Source organism: Glycine soja, chromosome 8 (assembly GCF_004193775.1).
Source record: "Glycine soja cultivar W05 chromosome 8, ASM419377v2, whole genome shotgun sequence".
Taxonomy (NCBI): domain Eukaryota; kingdom Viridiplantae; phylum Streptophyta; class Magnoliopsida; order Fabales; family Fabaceae; genus Glycine; species Glycine soja.
This window is the reverse complement of record NC_041009.1, coordinates 10,916,491-10,941,928: the sequence shown is the minus strand read 5'-3', so window position 1 is coordinate 10,941,928 and position 25,438 is coordinate 10,916,491. Positions and strand designations below refer to the sequence as shown.

The following is a 25,438-nucleotide window of genomic DNA, read 5'->3' as shown; positions in this document are numbered from 1 at the left end:
CGTCAAATTAATTCTTCCATTCACTAGATACATAATTGAACGATTTCAAGATTTAATGGTTAAGAATATCATAATTTTTTATTTATATTATACACATTTGAACGTATTTTTTGTGGGAAATTTTATTTTTATTATGTTATTTAGCTTGTTATGTTTGATTATCATAAAATTGGTATATATGGTGCACTTGACTAAATTTATTTGCTTACATGTACCAAGCAAACACAGTTATCTGATTGCATTTCTGATAACAACTTCTTAAAAGTTTTCCAATCAAATTTAAAAAAAAAATGTTTCTCTGTGTTACCTATTAATGCTATGTAAAAATAGCCAAATAGTGTGAAATAAGTATGATATAATTCAGATGGTCACCTAACTCAAAAGATTGTGTGAACTGGGTATTGAATTTTTTTTACGTAAATAGCTAATATCACACGCACGCACACAACGACCGACATATGTATTGTTATTTATGATTCATCTTATTTGATATTTTTATATCATTTAAATTAAAATATAAATAATAACTTAATATACAATTTATTTAAAATTCAACATAAGTAAATTAAATATAAAAGAAAAAATGAACAAACTGAATTTCCCGATTCGATAAAAGTAAAATTGAGTTTCATTTTTCATCTCCATTTCTTCTAAATTAACCTCTCTCACCTTAGAATATCTCTAATGGAGCGCTTGTATTAATTGTTTAACTTTAAGTAAGTTGTTTAAGTTTTTTTTCACCGGAATATATGACGTACGTAAAATTGCTTATATGATGTAATTATTATTTAACAATATTATATTATAAATAATATATTTTTTTAAGTATGATAAGACTGGTAAAATCAATTTAAGTATTCATTTTAATAAATTTAATATCAAAGTGAATTTTCGTTTAAAATAATTAAATTTATATGAAATTATTACGCCGTTAACAAAGACATAATAATCCCCCAAAAAACAAAGACATAATAAAAATAATTAAACTCAGCCCGCCACAAGTCCTCAACCGTTGATTCGGTCGTGGATAACTAGCTAACGTTTGATTTAAATGATGAGATAACGAAACCCAAGTGCTAATTAATTAGGGTAAAATCCATCAACGGGTCAGCCATGCGATTAAATTATTATTATTATTATTATTATTATATATATATATATATATATATACACCATCTATTTAAAGAGATAACTAAACTAAATTATACTAAATAATTTATAAAACGGTAGTGCCTTTGTGGCCTTTTTATACAATGACATCATGGCATGACTACACCTTCGTGTGGTTAACGTTGACACGTGGATCCGAGAGGAACCTTCATTGCATCATCTAGGAAGGAGTTTGGAAGGATCGTTCAAAGAAAAGCCTAATACGGAAAACTATATTAATATCCTTCTAGATATTATTATTTTTAGTATAAAAACCATTGGCTAATTTAACTCACTCTCATATATATATAAAAGGGCCAAATGCTCTACGCACCATAGTCTTTGTTTTCATTTACTACCATATTTAGTTATCAGCAATGGACTTCTACTTTGGAAACTCTCCTCCTTATCCCAATAATTATGCTCATAATTCTCTTAATATGGCTCTATCTTCCCCTGAGATTGCACTATCCGATTATCTCATGCTCGATGACTATGTTGATCATCAAGATTCTCGATCATCACAAAGCACCGAGTCATCTGAAAAAGCAACCTTCAGTGATGCCACTCACGGATTCAGTACTGGTGCAACCTCTAAGAATAATAACATGTAAGTGCTTTTTCCCTCTTTCATTTCTCTTCCTTCATTAAAAACAGGAAAATGATATACCACCGTATATTATGTATGTCTATGTGGAGCGTGTGTGCATGTAATAGTATATAGGGTAATGATATTTAGATATCCTACAATTTTATATTATATACTTTATTAAAACGTATTATTTCTCTCTATTTATCTTATTTATCTCTTCTTGTTGTATCATATTACTTATTTATAATTTTCTCACTTTTCTCTTTCTCGTGTTAAATAAGTGTCATGGGTTTCCAAAATTAATTTTGCAATACATATGTATAACATAGAATAACACATATTATGTTAAATAATGTTGTGCAGAAACTGCAAAAATGGGATTAATGAAAACAAAGGTGGAGTGGGTCCAAGGATCGCGTTTAGAACCAAATCAGAGCTTGAGATCATGGATGATGGATACAAGTGGAGGAAGTACGGCAAGAAGTCCGTGAAGAGCAGTCCCAATCTAAGGTAAAAAAAAAAAATACTACTAATAGTAATAAAGCAAAATATTATTTGTTGACTTACTTCTTTGCACTTTTGAACAATCGTTTTTTGATAAAAGAATTACAAAATAACTGGTATTATATAACAAATTTAGATAAAGAAAACTTAGTTTTAATTTCAATACATTATAAAAAGAAAAGTAACACTCTAAACCAATTAGACCTTTTTTTGAAAGGAGACCAATTGGACCCAGTAGGCTATGAAACAAATTAATCAATACCTGGCTATAGTTATTAACTCACGGGACATCATTTACATTAATTATAAGCTCCTTCTAGTGGGATATATACATATATATTAGGGCACCAACATGGTGTAATAGCTTAGATTCACCAGCATGGCTAGATTAATGTTTGTGGCCACTGGTATTATTATATTAAAGGTTTGGGATGGGAACTGTTGTCCTTTTAGCTAGCGTAAGTTGGTGTTATCAATGGACCCCAGTTTAAAGGTGCGCTATTTCGACTTATATAGTAATGAAAGTGGACTCTCTATAATACCAGTTACGTACCAATCTGGTCACTGTATGTGACTTTGTGCTTTCTAGTCTGGTCTCTGCTTGAAATTTATAACAAGTTCGTGGGGATCAAATATTTTGTTCTCTTTGAAAGAAATTCACATTTTTTTAATCCAAGTTGTTAATTGAGAAGAAGACGAAAAAAACCCTGCTGATTCAGAGAGATCAATTTTTAATTTACTCTCTTTTAAGATATGATTGATAATCAAAGAACACTATAAAATTGAATCGTAAGACGTGGTGTCTAAGACAATTAAGTTCTATTGTCAATTAAACTGCTAAAATCAATCACTCTTGCAAAACTTTTTCATACGATTCACATTGTTTAACAAAATAAGACACAGATAATTTAATTAGCAGATTTCTGGCTAAGTTTACAAACTAAACGAAGCATTTATATATGCACATACGAGATGCAAATCTGTAAAAATATACAGCTTGTAAACTATACAATATATATTGGTTCTCAATTAAAAATAATTTCTATATTTGAGTAACAATATATATATATATATATATATATATATATATATATATATATATATATATATATATATATATGTATCAATCAAAAGGAACATCAACAGAGATACCATCGCTGTGAATCAATTCTTAAAAAAAGAAATTGAATTTTATAATTACTTTCTTGAAAATCATTTCAATAAAATTTTTGATTGATGGATTATATAAAGCTTTTTTACAATGAGAATAAATAGAAATTAAGATTTTCTATAAACAATTAAAAATTACAATGAACCATAAAATTTTAAAAAATTACAATGAACCGTAAATTTTTTTTTCTATGCACACTATTGCCATAAAGTTAAATTTTTTTTTTTTTCTTTTGCTCCAATAACTCTCTTTTTCTGGTTCTCGTCTCTCCTTCAACTTTTTTTTGCTTTCTTTCACCCTTCTATTTTGTGACTCTAGCTAGTTGGAATTTTTTTCATTCCTTTGATGACCGATCTTCCTTTGTTTCATTTCTTTAGTGCAAAATAAACATTACACAGTACAGATCATGGTAAATTTTGTAGTACTGTTTTGTGAAATTGGAGAACATACAATACAAAACTATTATTTATTGATCTGTACTGTGTATCAATATTAAAAAACGTGTCCAAAAATAAAATTTTGTATTAATGTTAATATTTAAGTTTAACTAATTTTCTTAATAAGCTTAAATTAGACCACGACGTATAGAGATGAAGAGAGTAGTACTATTGTTCCACCCCTTTTGACGAGTTAATTAATGCTTACAGGGAAACCAATACATTTATTACCTTCGTTTGAGTTTCAGTTAACAGTTAATACATTCAGTTTTTCAAGTAGGTGACTAATTAGGAAATTCCTTTAATGATGACAGGAACTACTACAAATGTTCAAGTGGAGGATGCAGTGTGAAGAAAAGGGTGGAAAGAGATAGAGATGACTACAGCTACGTGATAACAACATATGAAGGTGTGCACAATCATGAGAGCCCATTTACCACATACTACAGCCCCATCTCCTTCGTACATTCTGATACTACTTTCAAATGACACCAACTTCAAACCCTTTTGGGCATTTACACCTCCCTAGCTTAATTATGTGCCAAGAAAAAGCTTGGAAGATTCGATCGAGCAGGGGAAGCTATGTATCATTGCATTGTCTAATCAATCATAATTTATTTTCATGCTGTAATAGGTTGAAGAGAGTTTCTATACCTTTTTTTGGTTCCACGTTTAATATATCTCTCAATTAAAAATCAGCCTTTGCTAGTTCATGTAACAAGGAACATGATTCTCCATGTGTAAAGTTGTTCAAATCTTAAAAGTAAGTATCTTGTATTAGGATTAGAGTATCTCTCTTGTACTCTGTTTAATAATAAAAGTTTTGCCTCCTAAAAAGATCTTAGAAGTAACTGAGAAGGGAGCCTTATCATTTTAAATGACTTTACTTATCTCAATTCGAAATAATTGAGATTTAAGGATGCTAGGAAGAAAAAAAATGTTCCTTGAAATTATGAATATATATATATATATATATATATATATATATATATATATATATATATATTTCAATAATTAAACGTGTATCAAGAAGATTTAACTTAATTGAATAAAATGTGTAAGTATTATAATTCTTGATATTCAATTTTTACGTATAAAAAAATAATTAAATATATTTTTATGTTATTTATCTTTTAACTTAATACTTAATCTCTCATCACCTCCTAAAAAAAAGTTCATCTCATCAAACATTTTCAATTCAATTGGTTTTAAGTTTTAAACTTTTTTAACTTCTAACGTAAAGCTTATAAGCTTTTAAGTTAGCTTAAGCTAATTTTTTTCAAATACATCTTAAATCATATAAAATGGAGTTTTTTAAATTAAACAGTTAATATAATTATATTAAATGTGATAAATTAAAAATGGAAAACACGAATTTCCTAACATATTAACTTAAGAATGATTTTAAAATGAAAAGAAAACCTAATATGAAAACCATGAATCAAAGTTCATTATGTTCATATTTTGCTTTGTTATAGTTAATAAATTCAAAGTTGTTTAAGCTGGTTGACAAGTGCGATGTTGAAAGTGAATGCACCGATTTGGGTAGTGCTGAATGATCCGTAAGCACCATGGCTTGTTTGACTTTGACAGAACAGAAACAAAGGAAACTTCTAGTCGGGACACCAGTCATATGCATGTTTGTGTTTTGTTAAATTAAAATTTAATTAGTAGTAGCATTTTTTTTTTTTTACAGCAGCAAAATCAGTTCATTTCTATTGCAATAAGATTGTGAATAAAATGAGGGCTGAAATGAAAGATCTACGAGTCAACATAATTTGTAGAATTCCTAGCCAAAGTGTGATTGAACATTATAACATTTTAAAATGTAATTCTCAATATAGCTCCAAAACATTTAGCAAAAGTCTATTCAACACTCCAATATCCTGCTCATCACAAGAATTCCAAAGTCTTTCGTTTCCTCTCTTCCAAATACTCCATAACAAACATGCTAGGTTTCAACATTTAGCAACACGGATTCAATCCTTTGCCATAAAATGATTTATTAAATTTTAATATAAATTTAATTACTATTTAAGATAAGGAGTAACAATAAAATGATTTGTTAAAAAAGTATAATAGTTAATGTAATCAATATTAATGCATTGTTATTGTAATTTTTGATTAAAAAAAATTATTAGTTTCTAAATTAACAATAGGAGTATTGTAAATAACAAGACTTAAAACTTAAAACATTTTTTTATCTTCATGTTTTGTTTATAAATGAGAAAAGTAATAATGATGATGAACAAGTGAACGTGTCATTTTAGTTTTACAGGACTAAAAAGTTTAAAATTATTTGGAATAATCAAATAAAACTTTTTTCAGCAAGTTTAAAATGAGAGCATATTTAAAAATTATAAGAAAAAATATTTTCGGCATTTTAATTTTATTTTTTTAACAAGTGTCGATATATAGAACATTGATTATCGTTTTCCTTTAATTTAAACTCTATCTATCTTAATCAAATCAATATACTCCTATAATCAATTTCCCCCAAGTTTACAAATTAAAAAAAATATCAATTTAATATTTTAATTTACCGACACATGGGCATCACGTGCTCTTGGATCGCGTGGGTTTCACGAATTTGTAGCGAGAGATGGCATGATTACGATCAATGTTCGTTCATCCCTTCAATTTTCTGCCACCATCGTCCCAAAACCATTTCAAGACACTACACACACACACACACACCAACCCAATCAAATCTTCGTCTGAATCCTCTTCTCTTTCTCGTTCACCGCATCCCAAACTCCTCAGATCCGTCGTCGATTCGGTTTTCCCGCTTTCTAATTTTTCGTTTTCCATTTTCTCCCGGGATGCGTGAGAAGTTCTTGCTCTGTCTGATCTCGGCGTGATTCTCACGTGACATGGGTTTTGGAACCTGACGAGTGCATGTATGCGTGTGTGTGGTAGTGAAGGCGTGTTTTGAGTTTTCGTCGTCGGCGAAGAGAGAATCATGTTCTGGAGGGACCGTGAGAGGGAGAACAAGGAGTTGAACGGTGGGGTCCTTTGTGGCCAGGTCAGAGTCCTCGTTGTTGGTGATTCAGGTGCCTGCGTGCGTCTTTCTGTTACCAATTTTATTTTTATGTCTTTTTATTTTTTGAATAAAACTTGTTTACACTGCTAGGGTGTGTCCACTGCTGTTGATTTAATTTTAAAAATAATATATGGTTATCTTATTTCACTAAAATGTTTACATAGATGCACATTTAGTTGTGGCTTTAATTTTTATTCTGAGTTTCCAGTGGGGAATACTGGGAGATTTTGTGATTTGTGGTGTGGACAAAATTGAAGTTGATTGAATGCGGGAGGTTGTACTGTAAAGATTGGGGGATAAAGAAAAGTATTCACTGTGGTGATACCGTTGTTATAACACTCAATGGGAGCTCCAAGAGTTATGCTAATGATATTAGCTGCCATGTGATGTGTTGTGCATAAGGTTATGGATTTTCAATTTGAAATGGTTTGGATGATAGTTATTATTTCCTTTTGGCCTGTGGTTTAGAGAATCGATTTACGGAGGCTGCTTTAAGAAGATTGGGTTCTTAATGTAAGAGAAACAACTAGGAATATGGTGGAGGTTGCTGAGAAACCTTTTGGCTGATGCGAGTATGTCCCGAATTAATTTCACAATATGTTTGGACATACTTTTGAGATGTGTATGTGTGAGCTTTCAAAGCTATTCAGAATCAAGGATAGCAGGACAACTTCAAATATGGGTGTTCATTGACTCCACAAAGATTGGATTTATTATTAGGATTGCAATTCTACTATGAATTGATTTGAGCATGATTGGATTACAATTAATATATTTTTAAATATCATCTCAAGAACATACTCCGTCCTAATGATTGAGAACAGCAGAAGGCTAGATTTTTTTATGTGAACATTAAATCCTGTGACGGAATGTTAAATTATTTAACTGAAATAGTAAAGATCAAGAACTGAGCGAATGATGGGCTACCTTATTTTTGATAGACTGTAGTACATGCAGTGAATCTCAAGTAAAACCTATTTATATAAATCAACTCTGGGCAAAAGGAAATAAAAATCTAGTGTTGCATAATAGGTTGAAGATGGAAATATTTCTTACTTGGTATTTTATAAGATCTGGCTCAGAATCTAGAGATAGAAATGGAAATCTTTATTGAAAGGTGGAAATCGCTGGGAGTTCGAGAGTCCAGACCCTCCCCTTTCACCAACTTACTTCCCCAAAATGTGTCCTCTCTTCCGCTCTTCTCTTTATTCTATTATTCAATTCCATCCCCCTGTAACCTCCCTGTCTAACTAACTGCCATCCCTAGCAAGCCTTACATAGACTTTCTTATTGGTGAGATTGCTGACATATTCCATTGCTACAGTTAAGTTGCCGCGTATGTTGTCATAGGGGCAATACGCTTAGGGCCTACTTGGTTTAATGAAATGTTTTCTGTTTCTATATTACATCTTTAATAATAATTATAAAATGTTGCCTCTTTTCACTTTTGTTTCTTGTTTTCACTATTTCTAGTACAAATTTTCAAACACAGGAAACAAACTGAAACCAGGGTTGTGCTTTGTAATTATTAGTAAAAAGAAAAGATAGAATAGAGGTAGAAAACATTTCCTTAAACCAAACAGTCCCATAAGTTGTCAGTCTTTGGACATAATTGGTGGTACTTCCCATCTCTAAATTTCATAAACCTGGACATGCATTAGTCAACTATAGTTAAATGATGAAAGTAAAAAAAAAAATATTCTGAGCTTGTGATTGCTTGCACCAGTCACATCCCCTCCGTAAACATTTTTCAGAGATATCGTAGTTGCATATTTGTCATATTTTCTCATCCTTGCAGGTGTTGGGAAGACTTCTTTAGTTAACCTGATTGTAAAAGGTTCTCCAATTGCTCGCCCTCCTCAAACAATTGGTTGTTCAGTTGATGTGAAGGTAAGTACCCCCTTCTATGGTTACAAGAGTATATACATTGTTTCTGTACCATAGTCTTCACCAAATTTCCTGTTTCTTATTTCAGCATATTACTTATGGAAATTCAGGCAGCTCTTCCAGTAGCCTTAAAGGTGATTCTGAGAGAGACTTCTTCGTTGAACTGTGGGATGTTTCAGGACATGAACGGTACAAAGATTGCCGGTCCCTGTTTTATTCACAGATTAATGGTGAGTTAAAAAAATTCCACTATTTTAGTTTTCTAAACTGTATTATTGCTTACTTTGCATGAAGTAGTTGTGCATAATCAATTTAATTATGTGGCAGTCTACAAAATGAAGGGTCAAGATTTGTGACCAAGGGGGAAAGAAAATAAGGAAGAGGAATTCCAATATTTAAACAGTCACTATATGTATTCCTTGGTTTCTCTTTTTCAAGCCTTGCATGCTGAAAATAAAAGAATTTTGATATGAAACATTTAGCAAATTTTTTTAAATCTGCAATAAAAAATCATACAGATTTGGATGTCTAAAGTCTAAACTTCATTTTCATCTGTAAAATACCTTAATTACCACTATTCTGGATAATTGCATTAGTCTCTTAATTAATCGCATTTGGGTATTCTTGAACTTTTGACAATTAAAATTAGTAACAGTCAGTGCATATTTGAAAGTTGGCTGTCTGATATTTTAAACTTTGAAACCTTGTTTTGACTTCATTTGCAGGTGTAATTTTTGTTCATGATCTTTCACAAAGAAGAACAAAGACTAGCTTGCAGAAGTGGGCAGCTGAGATTGCTGCCACTGGGACATTTTCAGCTCCTTTGGGATCTGGTGGTCCTGGTGGCCTTCCTGTTCCTTATATTGTTATTGGTAACAAAGCTGATATTGCTGCAAAAGATGGTCCAAGAGGAAGCAGTGGGAATCTTGTTGATGTTGCACGCCAATGGGTTGAGAAGCAGGGTTTGCTTCCTTCCAGTGAGGAGCTTCCTTTGACTGAGAGTTTTCCTAGTAATGGGGGCCTTATTGCTGTAAGTGTCTCAACTAAAAAATTGTCCGTCTTGCAAATATGTTTTGTACCACTTTCAATGCTTGAGATAATATACTACCCTCGTGTTAATTAGTATGTTGTATTCAGGTCAGTTTGAATAAATCCAATGTTAATGCTAATCACAAGGGAGTTTGAACTACTAGCGAGTAGCACTTTTTGGTTTTGCTTGTTTTGTACTTTAAAGCTAGCTGTTGCTTTTCAAACACATTAAATGCGCTTTACACTTGAATATTTTCCCCTTATTTTGTTTTTGTGTGTCTGTGACCATATCACTGTATATGAAAGAGTATTTTAGCTGATGGAATGCGATGGGATTAAATGAGAACCACAAAAAAGCTTCTCCTCACTGCCCCTTTTCAAAATTCAGAACAAGTTAATATTTCATCTGTATCCTTCTTTTTCCCTGTCAGACACACTTAATATTATTGATGACCTGCATTGAAACTTAACATTTCACTTTGGTGCCATCGATCTTGATTAAAAGCAGATTTTCAGTTTTCATTCATTTTCAAAATTGAGAGGCTAACCATAAAACATTTTATCTTAACTGATCTTGAAGCTTATTAATGTATATTTCTTTGAGCCAATCACTATGAATAATGAATTTAGCTTAGCCGTTGCCCACTGTGCTGTGCTTTAGAAAATGTTAGACTGGAGATGCTATACTGTCTGAGAATCTTTATTTCTCATGTTGTCATTCTAAACCGAAATACCGGTTGTGCCAATGAAGCAACAAATCATGTCTGATAAAATTGGATGCAGGGATCTGCCTTGTTTTTGCTTTCTGTTGAATAGTTGCCATCCAATTCATTCTTCTTATAATGGTTGTGATTTTTATGTTGGGCATCTACAGGCTGCCAAAGAAGCAAGGCATGACAAGGAGGCTGTGGTGAAATTTTTCCGCAAGGTCAGTATGGTCTTTGAGCTCTGTCTTTTTTATTTTTAATATATGGGTTGTCATCTAAGTTTTGTGGTACATCTCCCTTCAGTTGATCAGGAGAAGATATTTCTCAGATGAAATACAAATACCTTCACCAGCATGGTCCATTCCTTCTGTTCAGAGACAAGCTCAGCGTATAGATGAAAATTTCACAGAAGATGATCAATCTTATAATACAAGGTATTTTCTACTTGTCTTCTAAAATCATTTTGGAGCTGGCATGCTGCTGTTCTTTTATCTTCCCCACCATACCAGCAATTTCTTTGGCTGGAAGATGCCTTCTTGATCATATTTTTCATCTATGGAAAGGCTAATGCATAGATGCAATTTTGGGTTTGGCTCCTTGAGTTGAAAAAAATTCCAGATCTTATTGAATGATAGCTGTAACTAGTAAGATTATGCACAAATCCTAGGTAGCTGGGTGATTGAATTATGATACTTGCTTATTCATTATCAATTCATCATAGTGGGCACATGTGTTTGCTCTTTTCTCAGCTTGTTTTGTGCCACTCCTTACAAAGTTCATTGTTGATAGCAGTGATCCTTACAAGTATAACATGCTTCCCCCACTTCCAGCACAACGAAATCTAACGCCGCCACCCACACTCTATCCTCAACAGCCAGTTTCGGTGTCGGAAAACTATAGTTTCCCTAGATTTTCCTTGTCAGGCTCCTCAGAAATCAGTACTGTGGCGAGAACAAAGCGATCAGATATTAATGTCTGAAGATCTGTGTATTTGATTATTAGTCATTGTTAATACATGGATGTATTCTTGCATGGAACAAAGATATATGCTTGTTTAAATTCTTTGTTCCTATTGTAACTTGTCAATTGATTCATTCGTTTTTAAGAGGCTTTCTCAGTAGACGGAGGAGCTACTTGTTCAAAGTTTGGGGAGAATTTAAATGATACATACTCGATTCTTTTATATCATACTTTTCTTTTCCTGCTATCTAAACTTCCACCAGTATTATGGGTAACAACACTCCAAATAAGAGGGATTCCACTTTGATAAAACCGTTGATGCTATCCCGTAAATTGTGTTTTTCTTTTAAATTGAGTATCTAGCCTTATACAAAATAGGCGTTTAGGTCTCAGGAGCGTAAGTAGTGCAAAGCTGAACGTTTTTCGTGGAGAAATTATTAGATGTTATGAGAATATATATAGTCCTGACTAATTTTTACATAATACTTAATTGAGTGTTATTATTTTTTTCTTCATAGATTGAAAACTGATTACCCATGACATGAAGATTGGTCAGAATTATGGATAAGTAGAAGCATAGTTATAAAAAATGGTTAGGTTTGAGACTCGGTATAAGGGTTAGATTTGAGACTCGGTGTCTTAGACAATCCAGTTAAAGTAAAAGATCTGAAATGTATTTGATTCAAACGGCTTGGATTGACCTGGTCGAATTTGATCAAATCCAATGATCCAGACCAAATTGATCCGGTTGAGTTTTTTTTTCTTCATACCCTATACTATGTCAAATTGTTAATAATTAATTATTAAATAACATAATATGTTTCTATAATATTTTTTTATCTTAATAACAATATATAATAATTAATTATCATTGTATTGATCATGATATGATTCAATATTTATGTGTTTTATACATCTTTAACATACTTGTTTATGGTCATTTAATAATTTTTGTATTTAGTCTTGATAAATAAGAATTTCTTTAGTAATTTAATGATAATATCCAACAAAATAGTAGAAATTTATAATAATAAATGATTATGTAATATTTTAAAATTTGATCATGACAATAAATTTAATTTTTGAAGTATTAAAATATGAATTGATTATTATGTTAGGTATATTATATATTTTTAAATTTTTTAATATATATATATATATATATATATATATATATATATATATATATATATGTTAGGTCAATAAGTGATCTACTAGTTAAACCTTGATTTATCGACCTAGTGTTTCGACGGAGTCAATGATCAGACCAGTTTTCATAATCCTAAATAGAAGTCTTACCTAATAAATTTTCATTTTTAAGCATACTTTGGAAAAAATTTAAATCACATCCTCTGCGGTGACCTTATGCATGAGATCTCAGTAAACAATAATTGAAAAAAAAAATTCCTTTTTAGGCATACTTTGGAAAAAATTTAAATCACATCCTGTGCAGTGACCTTATGCATGAGATCTCAGTAAACAATAATTGAAAAACAAAAAAGAACTTAATTGAAATACTATTTCACATTATTATTTAAATAAAGATTGTCATTTAATTAAAAATTATATCTACTAGAATAATTTTTAATTACTTGACAATGTAAAATCTATATACCAAATTACCAATAGTGCATTAAAATTAAACTAGTTATAATATAAAAATTTATTAAATGATATATTTTAATATATCTTATTTGTTAGATCTAGTATTGTCCTTCTAGATTTTAATTAATTTTGAAATATTCTCAGCGTAAATATTTTTTTTATTATTTGATTCGAAATTATTCTAAATATGGTTTTCAACATAATTATATGGCACTGTTTTAATTGGATGACAGTATTTTTTGTTATTTACATATTAGTAATTAAATTGTAAGATATATAAAAGCATGTTGCTCCGTATTAATTTCGTGCCAAAAGTTTTCTTACCATATGGAACCACCAGAAATAAAATTGTCCACAACTTTTATTTCTTGCATTGTTACTCGTTAGCTAGCTCTTCTTTTTCTTAATTATTTGTCTTTGTTTTTTGAGAAATAATAAAAATGTTTGAATTTTGAAATATTCAAGTATATATGGACATGGACCACTACATGCAAGATGCGAGCCCCACGTAGTGGAATGTGATCAACGTAGAGAGATCTGCAAACTACTAACAACCAATTAATCAGCCAAATACCTTGGCAACCCTCTTCTCTAACCTAGCTCTAATAATTTGTTACTGATTAACATGGATAAATTCAGCAGAACCATTCTATTCTTTCTTCTTTTCTGCGTCCTAATCATTCTCCAATTCCAACCTGCAACACTTGATCATGAAGAGGGTGGCCAAAATGTTGATCAAGACCACCCAGAAAAACCAAAATTGTCAGAAAGTCACATCAAAGTTCCTGGGAGAAAATCAAAATTGTCATACATGATCTTCAAATGCAGTTTTCTCCACCAAATTTGGAGTAAGTTAAGAGGGTTTTTTTATTCACAAGATTAAATATATGTTTCTTGTTTTTGTAAATTTTTAATTTTACATTTAATAAAGTGACGTAGGTTTAGTCTCTCGTTAGGAATTAAAAATATATATAACAAGAGACTAAAATTACATCATTAAGAATTTAAAAATGAATAAATTTTTTATAGTGACAAACAAAAAGTTATGATATTTTTGGGAATCAAAAACATTTAAATTTTTATTTATTTATCATTCATATTTTCATATAAATAGAAATTATGTATTTTTTTTTTTCTCAGTTTCAGGGGCACGGGATGGGTAGGAGACAGAGAATATGATGGTGTCAAAAGAACGTTCAGAGAAGCAGTTGAGAAGAATTTTGGCAAAAGCAAAGAGACGGTTGAGGAAAGTGCTGAAACAGCAGCAAAAGTAGTTGAAGAAGCAATTCATAAGACTACAGAAAAGGTGAAGGAGAGTTCTGACTCTGCATGAGTCAAAAGCAGAACTTTAATTTTTCGGGGGGTTAGATTTAATCGAAATTATATGGCTAGCTGTTGGTTTTGGAGATAGCTATCTCCGTATAAAACTTACAATTTCTTTTTATCAACATCTTTTTCTGTGTTTCTTACATTGTTCCCACTTTCGGCCAAATGCTTGGTTGGGAAGCATGAGAAAAGAAAAACATATATTTAATTGCAACATATATTTAATTGCTTTAAGAAAACTATACAAGATAAGGATGGTAATTTCATGAACAAAGTTCCTTCTTCTATTAGTCTTTTAAAATAGATATGAAGTTATGGATATGGTAAATTCTTGAAGCAAAAGTTCCATTCTCTATTTGCATTGTATTATAGTTTTCGCTTATTCGTGAAACAAATTTTGCCTTTTCAATTTCTTTTATGAATTTTATTCCCAATTTACAAAATGTTACAAATATTATTTGTAACATAGCATTGATCTTTAATCGCAACCATTAACGAGTTTTTTTTTTTTTTTGAGGAGAGGGCTTGAGGTAGTTCACACCTTACTGCTCAATATCAAGTCGGACAATCAATAACCCCCTGTCAGAGCCAAATTCCCCACCAAACCTTCAGTTGCATCCCCAAAAGAAGAGTAAAAAGAAAACAGAAAAATGGAAATCAGAGGAAAAAAAAGAGATATCCTATCAGGCCATAGAACCCACTTTTGGTAAATGAGCGTGGATATGACCATCTGGCCACTCATATAGTTATATTTCATCAACATTTACTTTTTTTTTTTAATGGTTGTCATGCATATTATAAGGTCAGTTATGATGAGTGATTTTTTTTTTAATGGTTAACTCTTTTTTATAACTATTGTTCACAGGTGAAACAAAATCTCAAAATCTGCTGAATTAAAACTACAGTATATAAAAATGGATTAACCAATTGAGTAATGACACGGACTTTTGAAAAATTAACATATTTTTTATATGATTAACGAATATGCAATTAAAAAATATAATCATTAATATTGGCTGGTCAAGCTACTGTGAAGAATTAAAGTTTTAATATCAACGTCAAGCTCAAATTTTAAATAGTAGAGTTGAAAGCCCGATAGCATGATTGTCTTTTTTTTTTTTTTCATTCGTGGATGTTTGGACGACTTTTCTATTTATTAATTGTTCAACAAAAGAATGTAAAAAAAATGAAATTGTCCGACAAAAGAATTAAATCTGGTTTAATAGTCAAACGTGACAATTTGAATAAAATCCATTGACTGATCAATTGCTTATTTATTAACACCTATCATATTCACCTATTATAGTTCATTCTCCGGCAAATACAATAACTAATGAGCCATAAATGTCTTTATAATAATTAGGGTGATAGGCAATGCACAAACAGTAACAAACAATACTTACAAATTTACAGTCCATGAAGCTGAAGCACAAAAGAGGGAGAATATTTAGAACCAAAAGCATGCCGGTGATATTTATTTTCATTCAAGAAAAAAAATACTACTTGTAATTATTTTTTATTATTGAATGAAATTTATTTATAATTTTTGTGTGGCTATTACTTACATTTTATTTTATAATTTTTAGTTAATTATAAAAATATCAAGAAACGTATTTTTTTTATCCTAAGTTAGAGATTATAACGATCCTCCAATCCATTAGATTAAAAATTAATTCAGCTCACAATGTATAATTATCGTTGATCCAAGAAAATTTTACTCACTAAAAAATATGTTGATGGCTATTATCTTTAAAAAAAAAAAACCTTATTTGGAAGAGATTACTGTTTTAATGGTATTTGGTTGCTTATCAACTAAGGGTATGTTTGTTTTTCCTTACCTTTGCTGTGACAAACATTTCAAAGAGAAATGTAACAATGTAATACAAAATGAATACAAAAAACAGATCTTAATTCATTAATAAAATTATTTTTGTTCTCACCAACATTTTTTCAAACATGCAGTAAGGGGTCATTTTCCATTTTTCTTTTAGGGTAGACCGTGTCACGGGTATGATAAGGGGGAAATGAGGTGTATCCGCACGCCAAGTCAGACACTGCAGCTTGCACAAAGGAACCACCTATTGAAGAAGAAAAAGCCTCAAGGGAAAGATAAGTGTAAAAGTCGGTAAGCATAGCGTGTCCAAGAGTGTCATTTTCGTAAATGAACTCACAAATCAATACAAAAGTCTTGATTAAAAAAAAAAAAAGTTGGAGCCAGTGCATCTTTCTGTTGTAAGTATTATATAGACACACACATCCAATGAGATTGAATCACACTGTGCAATAAGTTTGGTATTTCACATCATCTCGAACGAACGGGGGACCTCTCTTCTTTCGGATTCGCCAAGCTGTTGTTTGTGATTGTTTCAGTTCATTATTAAACTCTCGCTCTATAAATACACTTCCAAACCTCTTTCGAGATCTGAAAAACACTCCCATGGACCGTCGTAAAGAGGTTAGTTTCTCCCTCATTAATCTTCTTCAGATTATGTGATTGCTTCATAAAATAAGTAATCGCTGTATTGTTTGCGTTAATGTGAAATTAGCTAGATCACAAATCTGGAGATTAAATTGCATGCTACTTGTTGAAGCACATGAACCAGAAACAGAGAGAGCAGAGTCTTCTTCTCTTTTAATTGTGAAACCGATATCTTATATATATATATTTATATTGTTAAACGGTTGTTTGAAAACTTGGTGTTAGCTAGGTAGTAGCTTGGAGATATGATTTAAGCAGATTAACTACCGGTTAACATAGTTTAAAGGACGAAAATCTTACATGCTATTATTTACCTGCTTTTGGTTCTATTCTCTTTGTTAAAGGTGAAACGTACTCTAATCTTAATTAATCTGAGAAGACTACAAAATCATCTAAAGAATTGCATGTTTTATCCGCCTTCAAAATCCATAATCTGTTTCTCGTTTGATTTAATATTTAATTTTGGTCATTAAGTAATACCAGCTGTTATTCAACGTGCATCTGCAGAGATTGTTGTATTTCTTCAATCGGTTAAAACGGAGACACGGGTAACATGATTATTCATGCGCTCCCCTTTCCAGCTCGCCTTAATTATGATTGTTAAATTTAATTTTGTTTTACTATTACATTTTCTTGTTTTATGTAAACTTTTTAAAAGGATGGGGATTCTCTACGATTTGTTTTTAACCTCGAAGGAACCTGGATTGCTTTGAAACGTTGATGACAGTGTTACAGTCGTACAAATAATCATAACTCCTTAATTTCTAAAGCAAAGAAATAGTCAAATTCGTCCCTAGATTCGTTCCTTTTCCGCGTTTCCTTTATAGTTGGTAAAATTTTACTGTGCAGTCTAAGACAGGTGATAAGTAATACTAATAATATCCCCTCTCTTTTAAATCTTTCAATTACATTTTGTTTTGTATACTACATTGTAATTAATATTAAGTTCATTATATATTAAGAACCCTTAATTACTGTGATTAGCTGACTAAGTTTTAAAATGTAAATCTTATCCACATACATAGAAAAATGCTCCATGGTTATCGGTGCCGCAATTTGGGGACTGGGATCAGAAGGGCCAAGTGCCGGACTACTCACTTGATTTCTCAAAGATCCGGGAAACTAGGAAGCAGAACAAGACAAATATTTCCAGGGCAAGCCTTGGCAATGAAGAAGAATTCATGGATTCAACAACCTCCAGCAGCGTCAACACTGCCCACAGCAGTGAGCACCCTCAACCCCACTACCATCAAACCCACTCTCCAACTGTAAGATTCTTGTCTACACAAGCTGTTTAGCTGTTCTTTACTTTTGGGCAGCTCTTGAACACTATTACTGTTGATCGTGATTCACACAAAAATTGTAGTTATAGTTATGTATGTAACATGCAAATTTCCATCAGTATGATATGATATTTTAAAAAGAATAAACAAAAAAGTTTCCAGAATATTTATAATTGAAGTGGAAGATGTGGTGGGGGATGCATGTGCTATAAAATAAAAAGATGGTATGTTACAAAAACATTCTTATGGTACTTTTTCGTCAAAAATTACCAAGTGCATAGTTATTTATATAAGGTGTTCATCATAATTTTTGTGGATCATACAATTTCATATAGATTTAAGTATTTTAAATAAAAATTCACTTTAATGTTAAGATTGCTAAAGTGAATGCTTAAATTAATTTTATGAATTCTATGATGCTTGAAAATATGTTATTTACGGTATAATATTGTTAAGTAGCAATTGCTTTATAAGAAGCCGTGTTTAAAGTTAAACAACTCATATTGAGACTGCCATTGAACATGTTTTAAAAAGTTAAAATAAACTCAATCTCTATGTGACTGTAAATGTATGTTTGTGTCTATTTTTATTTTATTTTGAAGTAATTGATTAGACCTAGCTATTTATTAAAGTTTCCCTCCTAACCACATCTATGTCCATGTTATGTCCTAACTATGTTAGAGAAGAAGAAAAACATAGATATAGTAATCACACATCACAATACCAAAATATGTTTTTTGCAATTAAAAATATATTTGTATAAAAAAATTATAATTTTTAATACCTCAAAGAAAGTCAAGAAAATATGGGGTCTCTAAAAAAGAAAAAAAGTCAAGAAAAGAAGAGAGAGAAGTCTCATATAAGACAATGAATATGATGGATAAATCCTGTTAAGTGAAATTGGCTATATGAATCAATGATGTTATTAAGCTTGATCAAAAATCAAATTCTGAGAGAGATTACTTTTTTATGAAATCTCTTTAAATAATTTTTTCTTTCTTGTTTTCCCTCCACTCCTTTTCATATTAAAAGCTATGCAATTTACTCTTTTTCATCGGCATTTTCAATATCCTTCTTACAAATGTATAAACTACATTAACCAATTTGTGAATGAATGTTATATCATAAAAAATGCTTTATAGATAATATAACTCAATATAGTTGAAGAAGAGTGTGTTGGTGAACATATATATCTTTGAATAATATTATTCTTACTCATTTTTCCCACATCCCTATTTTACAAATTTTTTTTTCTTTTTTACTTTTATCACATTGGTTATCTTATTCTACACTCCTCTATCTCTCTCTCACACACACACACATTCAGTTGTAAAATGTGTATTATAAAGTTGTCCTATGAACAACATTTTTCTAGCAAGTAGGTATAGACGTATAGTTAATGTATAAAACTATGGGATGAGAGGTCTTTGCTTCTGACTTTAACTCTTTGTCTGTCCTCTCCTTGACCTTGAGCTACAGAGCATTTACAAATTTCAAACTAGTAACCTGTCTGTCTCCACATAGAAAAAGCCACCCATTAGTTCATATTTGGATTTAAAAAACTCGAGTTGACATAGAGGGTTTTCTTGCCAAAAAAATATCGTTACTCTTCAAGAAATATCATTTAAAACAATGTCTTTTTTTTACTCTTCAAGTTTAATTTCATATATTCTCCTTTCATTTCTAGTATTAGGACTTGGGATGAACCTAACTATACAAATCTTCATCATGATTAAATTACACACTATTAATGAATAAATGAATGGCATATACACAATCTTCCGTCTACCCCGTCACTGAAAAGCTGAGACTCTGGAAAAGAAAATGAAGAAAATCAAAATAATATCGGATTATGTTGAACAAGTAAGGGACATAGATCCGTGGTTTTCTACTTTGTTAGCAGCTGTAGCTGTACCATATATTAATGAACACAATATGGAAAGAAAGTAGTGAAGAATAATGTAGTTGAAAAATATGCAAATATTTTCCACCAAAGAAAGAAGAGGATACACTAAATTATACAATATAGAGAATATTATGGTGGGACCCAAATTATTGTTGTGTATCATCTAGATACCTAGGCAACACGCAATTCTAGTTATTGCACATGCGATGGATGTTTGGGGCAATTACATTCTATTCAATAGTAAGAGAGCCACACATAATAAAATATATAGGTTGCTCGCATTTTGTTGGGGATAATGTCCCTTTATGTGGTTATGAGAAGCCTAGCTAGTAGAAAACAGCCCAAATAAAATGTATCAAAAAAATAAAATAAAAGAAAACAACCCAATGTCTATGGTGGAATTTCAAAGAAGAACTTACTGCATATCAGCTTCATCTCTAGATCCGAAATAGATTGTCCTCAGGTAGTAGTACATTTGTGGTTTCTGATTAATATTGCTCAATTATATGTCGTACATACGTATGGTGCACATCTTTTACATCATTATTTATTTATTTATTTTCCCTGACAGGCAAGGAAGAGCTTCCTCAGCTACTTCAATTGTTGTGTGAAAGCCTAATATTCAAGGGCAAGTGCAATCTTTCTCTTGTTTTCTGAAGATTCTGGATAGGAACAGCTTGCTTGTCTGTTCGTTTGGTGATAAATACTTATTAGCTATTGATCTTAATTTAAAAACAAACCTTTTGTTTTCAGTCCTAATCTACCTTTGGCGATGATTCTCTCTGTTACTTCTTATGGTAGCTAAATTTTTTTTTAATCCAACTATAGGTAAAGATGGTAACCATTTAAACGGCGTTCATTAGTCATAACTAAAAAACCTGTTTGCTAGCTCCAAAACATGGTGAATATTTTCCATTTATCCATTGTGCAGCTAAATAAATACTGTACAAAATAGGTTACTTGTTAATGATTATTCTTCGCCGGTGGTTCCGAAAAACTATAAAAGGGTTTCCACTATATATCAGCTCTACTACGGTCATCGTGGGTGTTGTTAACCTATTACTGAGATTTGGGGTACATTAAATAAATAATTACCAGTGGTCATGCTTTAACTGCAATTCTTGCCAGCCTGCAATGCTCCATTTTTATGATGACAACCAAATAAATATTTTGCGTTGGACGCTTTACAACTTAAACCCAATTTGCAAGAGTGCTTTAATTTCTAAGGACTAAAATTGCTTTAGGCCATTATCCATTATCTAAACCGGGAGTAGGACCACCAACGCACGGCAACTTCCAACCAACTAAATTTTCCTCTTCAGGAAATTCCAACAAGATTTAGCATCAATAAATGTTTTGCAAGTTATCTAACAAACTCTGTCCCATCATACAATTGATATATCTGGAGGCTCCAGCTGACCCTGTTAGTTTTACCACAATCATTCCATCTTATTAATAATTTCTTTGGGTTTAGTTCCACGTTGCGAAATTTCCAAAACTGACAAACCACATTTCTTTAATATATCATAAAAAAATACAAAAAAAAAACGCATTTAAAATATGGCTTTAGTTGTAAAAAAAGAAAAGATATGGCTTTAGTCTCTTCAAGTACCACTTCGGACTTCCTATTATTTTACTTTTTAAGTTTCAACTATTATTTTTTTCATTAATTAATAACTATTATTTCATAGGTCATACTTTATTATTTCAAATTTTCATTTTAAATTTAAATCCAAAAAGAAATCACTCAATAACTTTTAATTAGTTTTTTTTTTGCTGAGTAAAAAAAATAGATTAAAAGTAATTTTATGTCAAAACTTATTATTAGATTAAAAGTTTCATTCACAAAATTTTAGATTTAACACAATAATTTGATGCCTCATGTACATCAAAATTAATATATATAGTTTTAGAATATATTAAATTTTGAACGATTTAATTATCTGGTTTATTACTTCTAAACCACCAACACACGACCACATACAAAGTTATTCAATTAGAGGTATTCACTAGTTTGAATAACTTATGAACCCAATCAGACCCAACTATTTTAGTAAGAATTTTGTTGTTGGAGTCAGATCCAACTCAACCTAATTAAACCCGATGTCCTTTAGTTCGTTTAGCAAGTTCTTCTAAACTCTTAAATCAACGACTCAACTCACTGATGTGATGATATTATTTATACCTTTTTATTATTTACTTACCTTTTTAATTTAATATGATTTACTTTAAAATATAATAAGGTATGATAATACCAATAGAAGAAATGGATGATCTATACATTAAGGTTATGATTTACTCAATAGTATTTCATGCCCTTTTTACTATCAATGATTCTTTTATTTTAAGAGCTAAAGACTAAACTCTCCCAATCCGAAAATTCATTTAACAATCTAACCTCTCTCAACTACAGATATTCTTCCATACACACTGACTTAAGAATCAAACTCCTAAACTCCTAACCACATGCTAAAAGAATATAGTTATCAATACTGCAGGATCAACCAGGTAGCATCCACTAATGACTATGCACCACTTCATTTGACATGACAAGATGAAAGCCCCATACACATCTAAAATCTAAAATTCATACAATCAACAAAGTGTGAAAAGGAGCAAAATTGCAGGAAGGAATGTCCGAGAGAAACAGTTGGTAGCCTAACAAAATTTTTAAGTACTTAATTTGTCTGTTAACAAGTTATAAGAGCGCAGCTATACGGACAAACATCAATAAACAACCAGGATATGAAAAACAAGAGTAACACCCCTTTACTCTAGAAGACTAGCTCATGAGGTTTCACGCCAGCCTTTAGAGAAAACCTGGCACCCAGATAAGTCTTCAAGTCTGGAACACTCTCGATGGCTTTTATCAACGCAGAGTCAACAGTTTTCTGGTCATCTTTCTTCTGCTGGGGCAACACACTCTTTTCCTGCATCAGAAAGAAGAAAAAGACAGAGATCAGCATGCAGAACTAACTACAAATAACAAGAACTTCAACAAAATAAGAAAATAGACAATCCCACCTCCTTCTCTGCCTCAAAGAATTCACCCTCTCCCTTCTTCTTCTTCTGGGCTTCCTTTGCAAAGTATTTGTCATCAAACTGGTCGACATTAACAGCAGAGACATTTGCTTTGGTTGAAGTGCCAATAACATAGGACTGATTCACACGTCTCAAAGGAACTCCATTAATCTTGAAAGGACCTGAAGTGGCAAGTGACAAACATAAGCCAGACCAGAAATGGATGGAGCACAGAGTACATCTCAGAAAAGCAAGAGTCAAGTGCTATTAAAATTTGAAATCAACATGTACCAAAAAACCAATGTCAATCTACATTCTAAACTAAAGCACACCCCCAAAATAATCACTAACATTTACACGCACACACATAAAAATACACAAAATGGAAAAGCAACATAACAACAAACAAAATTGTGAGTTGAAACAGAAGTACAGACCTCAAGCAACACTTACTAACCAATTATCAACAACAATTACAATATAAATTCAATTGATGATAACAACAGTCAAAACATCACACATTAAACAATATGCTTAGCATGCAAAATCTCAGCAATAAGAAGTATCATATTAATGACAAAACTCACCAGTTACAAGAAGCAACCCAGAAGGAAGCTGCTTCAAAAAGACTACCCTCTTTCCCTTAAATCTACCGGCAAGAAGAATCAACACTGTCCCGGGAGTAATGCTAGCCCTGAACACACACCCATCACAAAATCACACTCCATGAGCTCCATATATAAATAAAACATCATTAAACCAAAGCAATTTTATTAAGAAAAAAAAACTCATTCATTTTATTAATCAGCAATCAGCGATAACCTACATTTCCAGATCCCCAATTTATTTACTAGCATCACCATAAAATAAGTCAAAACAAATAAGAATGAAGTGAAAATGAACCTGAGCTTCGCGGGTTTGGGTTTGTGCTTGTTGACAAGGGGTTTCTTGACATCGTCAGCAGGGTAAAATTTGGGTGGTTTTTCAGCGGGAGTTTCAGGTTTGGGTTTAGGACCGTGGCGAGGTAAAACGCCACCGTTTTTGGCCTTGATAGCCCAAATGCCCCTCTTGTGGTACATTTGAGACCTCGAGTACTTTCCGATTCCCCTTATCAATTCGGGGTTTCTGCTAACCTTACGTGTTATCTTCGGCGCCATTATTGCTTCTTCCTGCTGCACTACAAACCCTAATTCTCGTTTAATGTGCAAATGAAAATCAGACATATAGATACCTGTTCTGTATAAAATCTAACGGGCCTTGACCTGACTCAAAGGATCCATGCTCCAAGCCCAGACTAATGTGTCCATAATTTTTTTTAGTATACCAGTCTTCATTTTACTAATTAAAATTTAATTTGTTTAAATTGACACGTGCCATCAAACTATTTAAATGATTTTATTTTCTATAAGTAATAAGTAAGTTATTTTTATTCTTTTGTTTGTTAGATGTGAGAGTTAGTTTTATTGTGCATTATTTCCTATTAGAACAAGATTGAATCTTGTACCTATGAATGAAAAACTGTTTTTTTTTCCTCTTTGGCTCACATAAATATTCAGCAGAATATATGAGTATTATAAATTTCTAATATGATATTTAATTTTTATCCGGAGGCCTCCTCAGAGATGATCCTGACCAATGACATCTTGGTTTCAAAGGTTCTGGCGGTTTTATCACAAATGTAAATGCTGAGTTTCATGCACGGTCTTCAAATAGCTTGGGACGCTGGTTTTCGTCAACTAATACTTATATGTGACTCAGATTCTCTTATTGTTTTGCAATTGTTGGACGTGAACGGCACTGCATACCACCCTTATTCGAAGGACCAGCAACTTCAAAGCTCGTAAATAGAACCTCTCCTTTCAACATTTTTATCGCCAAGGCAACTAATTTGCTGAGCTTGGATCATTATCTCATCGAACCTTACATCTTATGTTATCCTTTATTTCTCACGAAAAAAATTATACAATCATTCAATAGTTCATTATATAATAATTTTTTTCACTTTTAAAATAATCATTTTAAAATAATTCAAATAATAATTTATAATATAATTGAATGATACATAGGCATTAAACTTTAAAAATAATATATTATTCTTTACCTTTGAAAGTGTAAATTTCATCCAAATTTAAGAAGGAAAAGTTTTCATTTTTTTTAATACTATTATTAGTGTATATTAATTGAGTGGTGACCTGAAGCATGTCCTGACACAGCCACTACCCTAAACTTTTCTCTAAAAAAATCCGTATTAAATTTATTATGAAAAAGTAATACTTCACGTTTATCAGCTTTTCAAAAAGAACTTCAAAAAATAAAGGATTATTTTTTCAAATTTAGTC

The 25,438-nt window shown here is 31.4% G+C and overlaps 4 protein-coding genes across 5 annotated transcripts; 3 read left to right on the top strand and 1 right to left on the bottom strand.

Moving 5' to 3' along the window:
• Window positions 1–1,414: 1,414 nt before the first annotated feature.
• On the top strand, window positions 1,415–4,704 carry LOC114421918 (probable WRKY transcription factor 50). The gene is made up of 3 exons (XM_028388056.1): window positions 1,415–1,759; window positions 2,105–2,251; window positions 4,168–4,704. Exons 1-3 carry the CDS (start codon window positions 1,527–1,529, stop codon window positions 4,340–4,342), a joined length of 555 nt encoding a protein of 184 aa, XP_028243857.1. The 5' UTR covers window positions 1,415–1,526; the 3' UTR covers window positions 4,343–4,704.
• Window positions 4,705–6,458: 1,754 nt separating this feature from the next.
• Window positions 6,459–11,726, top strand: LOC114421917 (small GTPase LIP1-like). Its single transcript, XM_028388055.1, has 7 exons — window positions 6,459–6,906; window positions 8,695–8,786; window positions 8,872–9,013; window positions 9,509–9,813; window positions 10,687–10,740; window positions 10,823–10,953; window positions 11,312–11,726. The coding sequence occupies exons 1-7, from the start codon at window positions 6,816–6,818 to the stop codon at window positions 11,496–11,498; spliced, it is 1,002 nt and encodes a 333-aa protein (XP_028243856.1). The 5' UTR covers window positions 6,459–6,815; the 3' UTR covers window positions 11,499–11,726.
• A 4,706-nt stretch (window positions 11,727–16,432) lies between these two features.
• On the top strand, window positions 16,433–20,866 carry LOC114421916. Of its 2 annotated transcripts, XM_028388053.1 has the most exons (4): window positions 16,433–16,865; window positions 17,397–17,437; window positions 17,915–18,157; window positions 20,650–20,866. In XM_028388053.1, exons 1-4 carry the CDS (start codon window positions 16,848–16,850, stop codon window positions 20,687–20,689), a joined length of 342 nt encoding a protein of 113 aa, XP_028243854.1. In that variant the 5' UTR covers window positions 16,433–16,847; the 3' UTR covers window positions 20,690–20,866. The 2 variants fall into 2 exon arrangements, with proteins under 2 accessions (XP_028243854.1, XP_028243855.1); XM_028388054.1 differs by lacking the exon at window positions 17,397–17,437 and having other exon boundaries at window positions 16,605–16,865.
• Window positions 20,867–22,587: 1,721 nt separating this feature from the next.
• On the bottom strand, window positions 22,588–24,320 carry LOC114421914 (60S ribosomal protein L6-like). Its single transcript, XM_028388050.1, has 4 exons — window positions 24,003–24,320; window positions 23,687–23,793; window positions 23,103–23,281; window positions 22,588–23,008 (listed from the first exon to the last, which is right to left on the bottom strand). Exons 1-4 carry the CDS (start codon window positions 24,254–24,256, stop codon window positions 22,853–22,855), a joined length of 696 nt encoding a protein of 231 aa, XP_028243851.1. The 5' UTR covers window positions 24,257–24,320; the 3' UTR covers window positions 22,588–22,852.
• Between the last annotated feature and the right edge of the window lie 1,118 nt (window positions 24,321–25,438).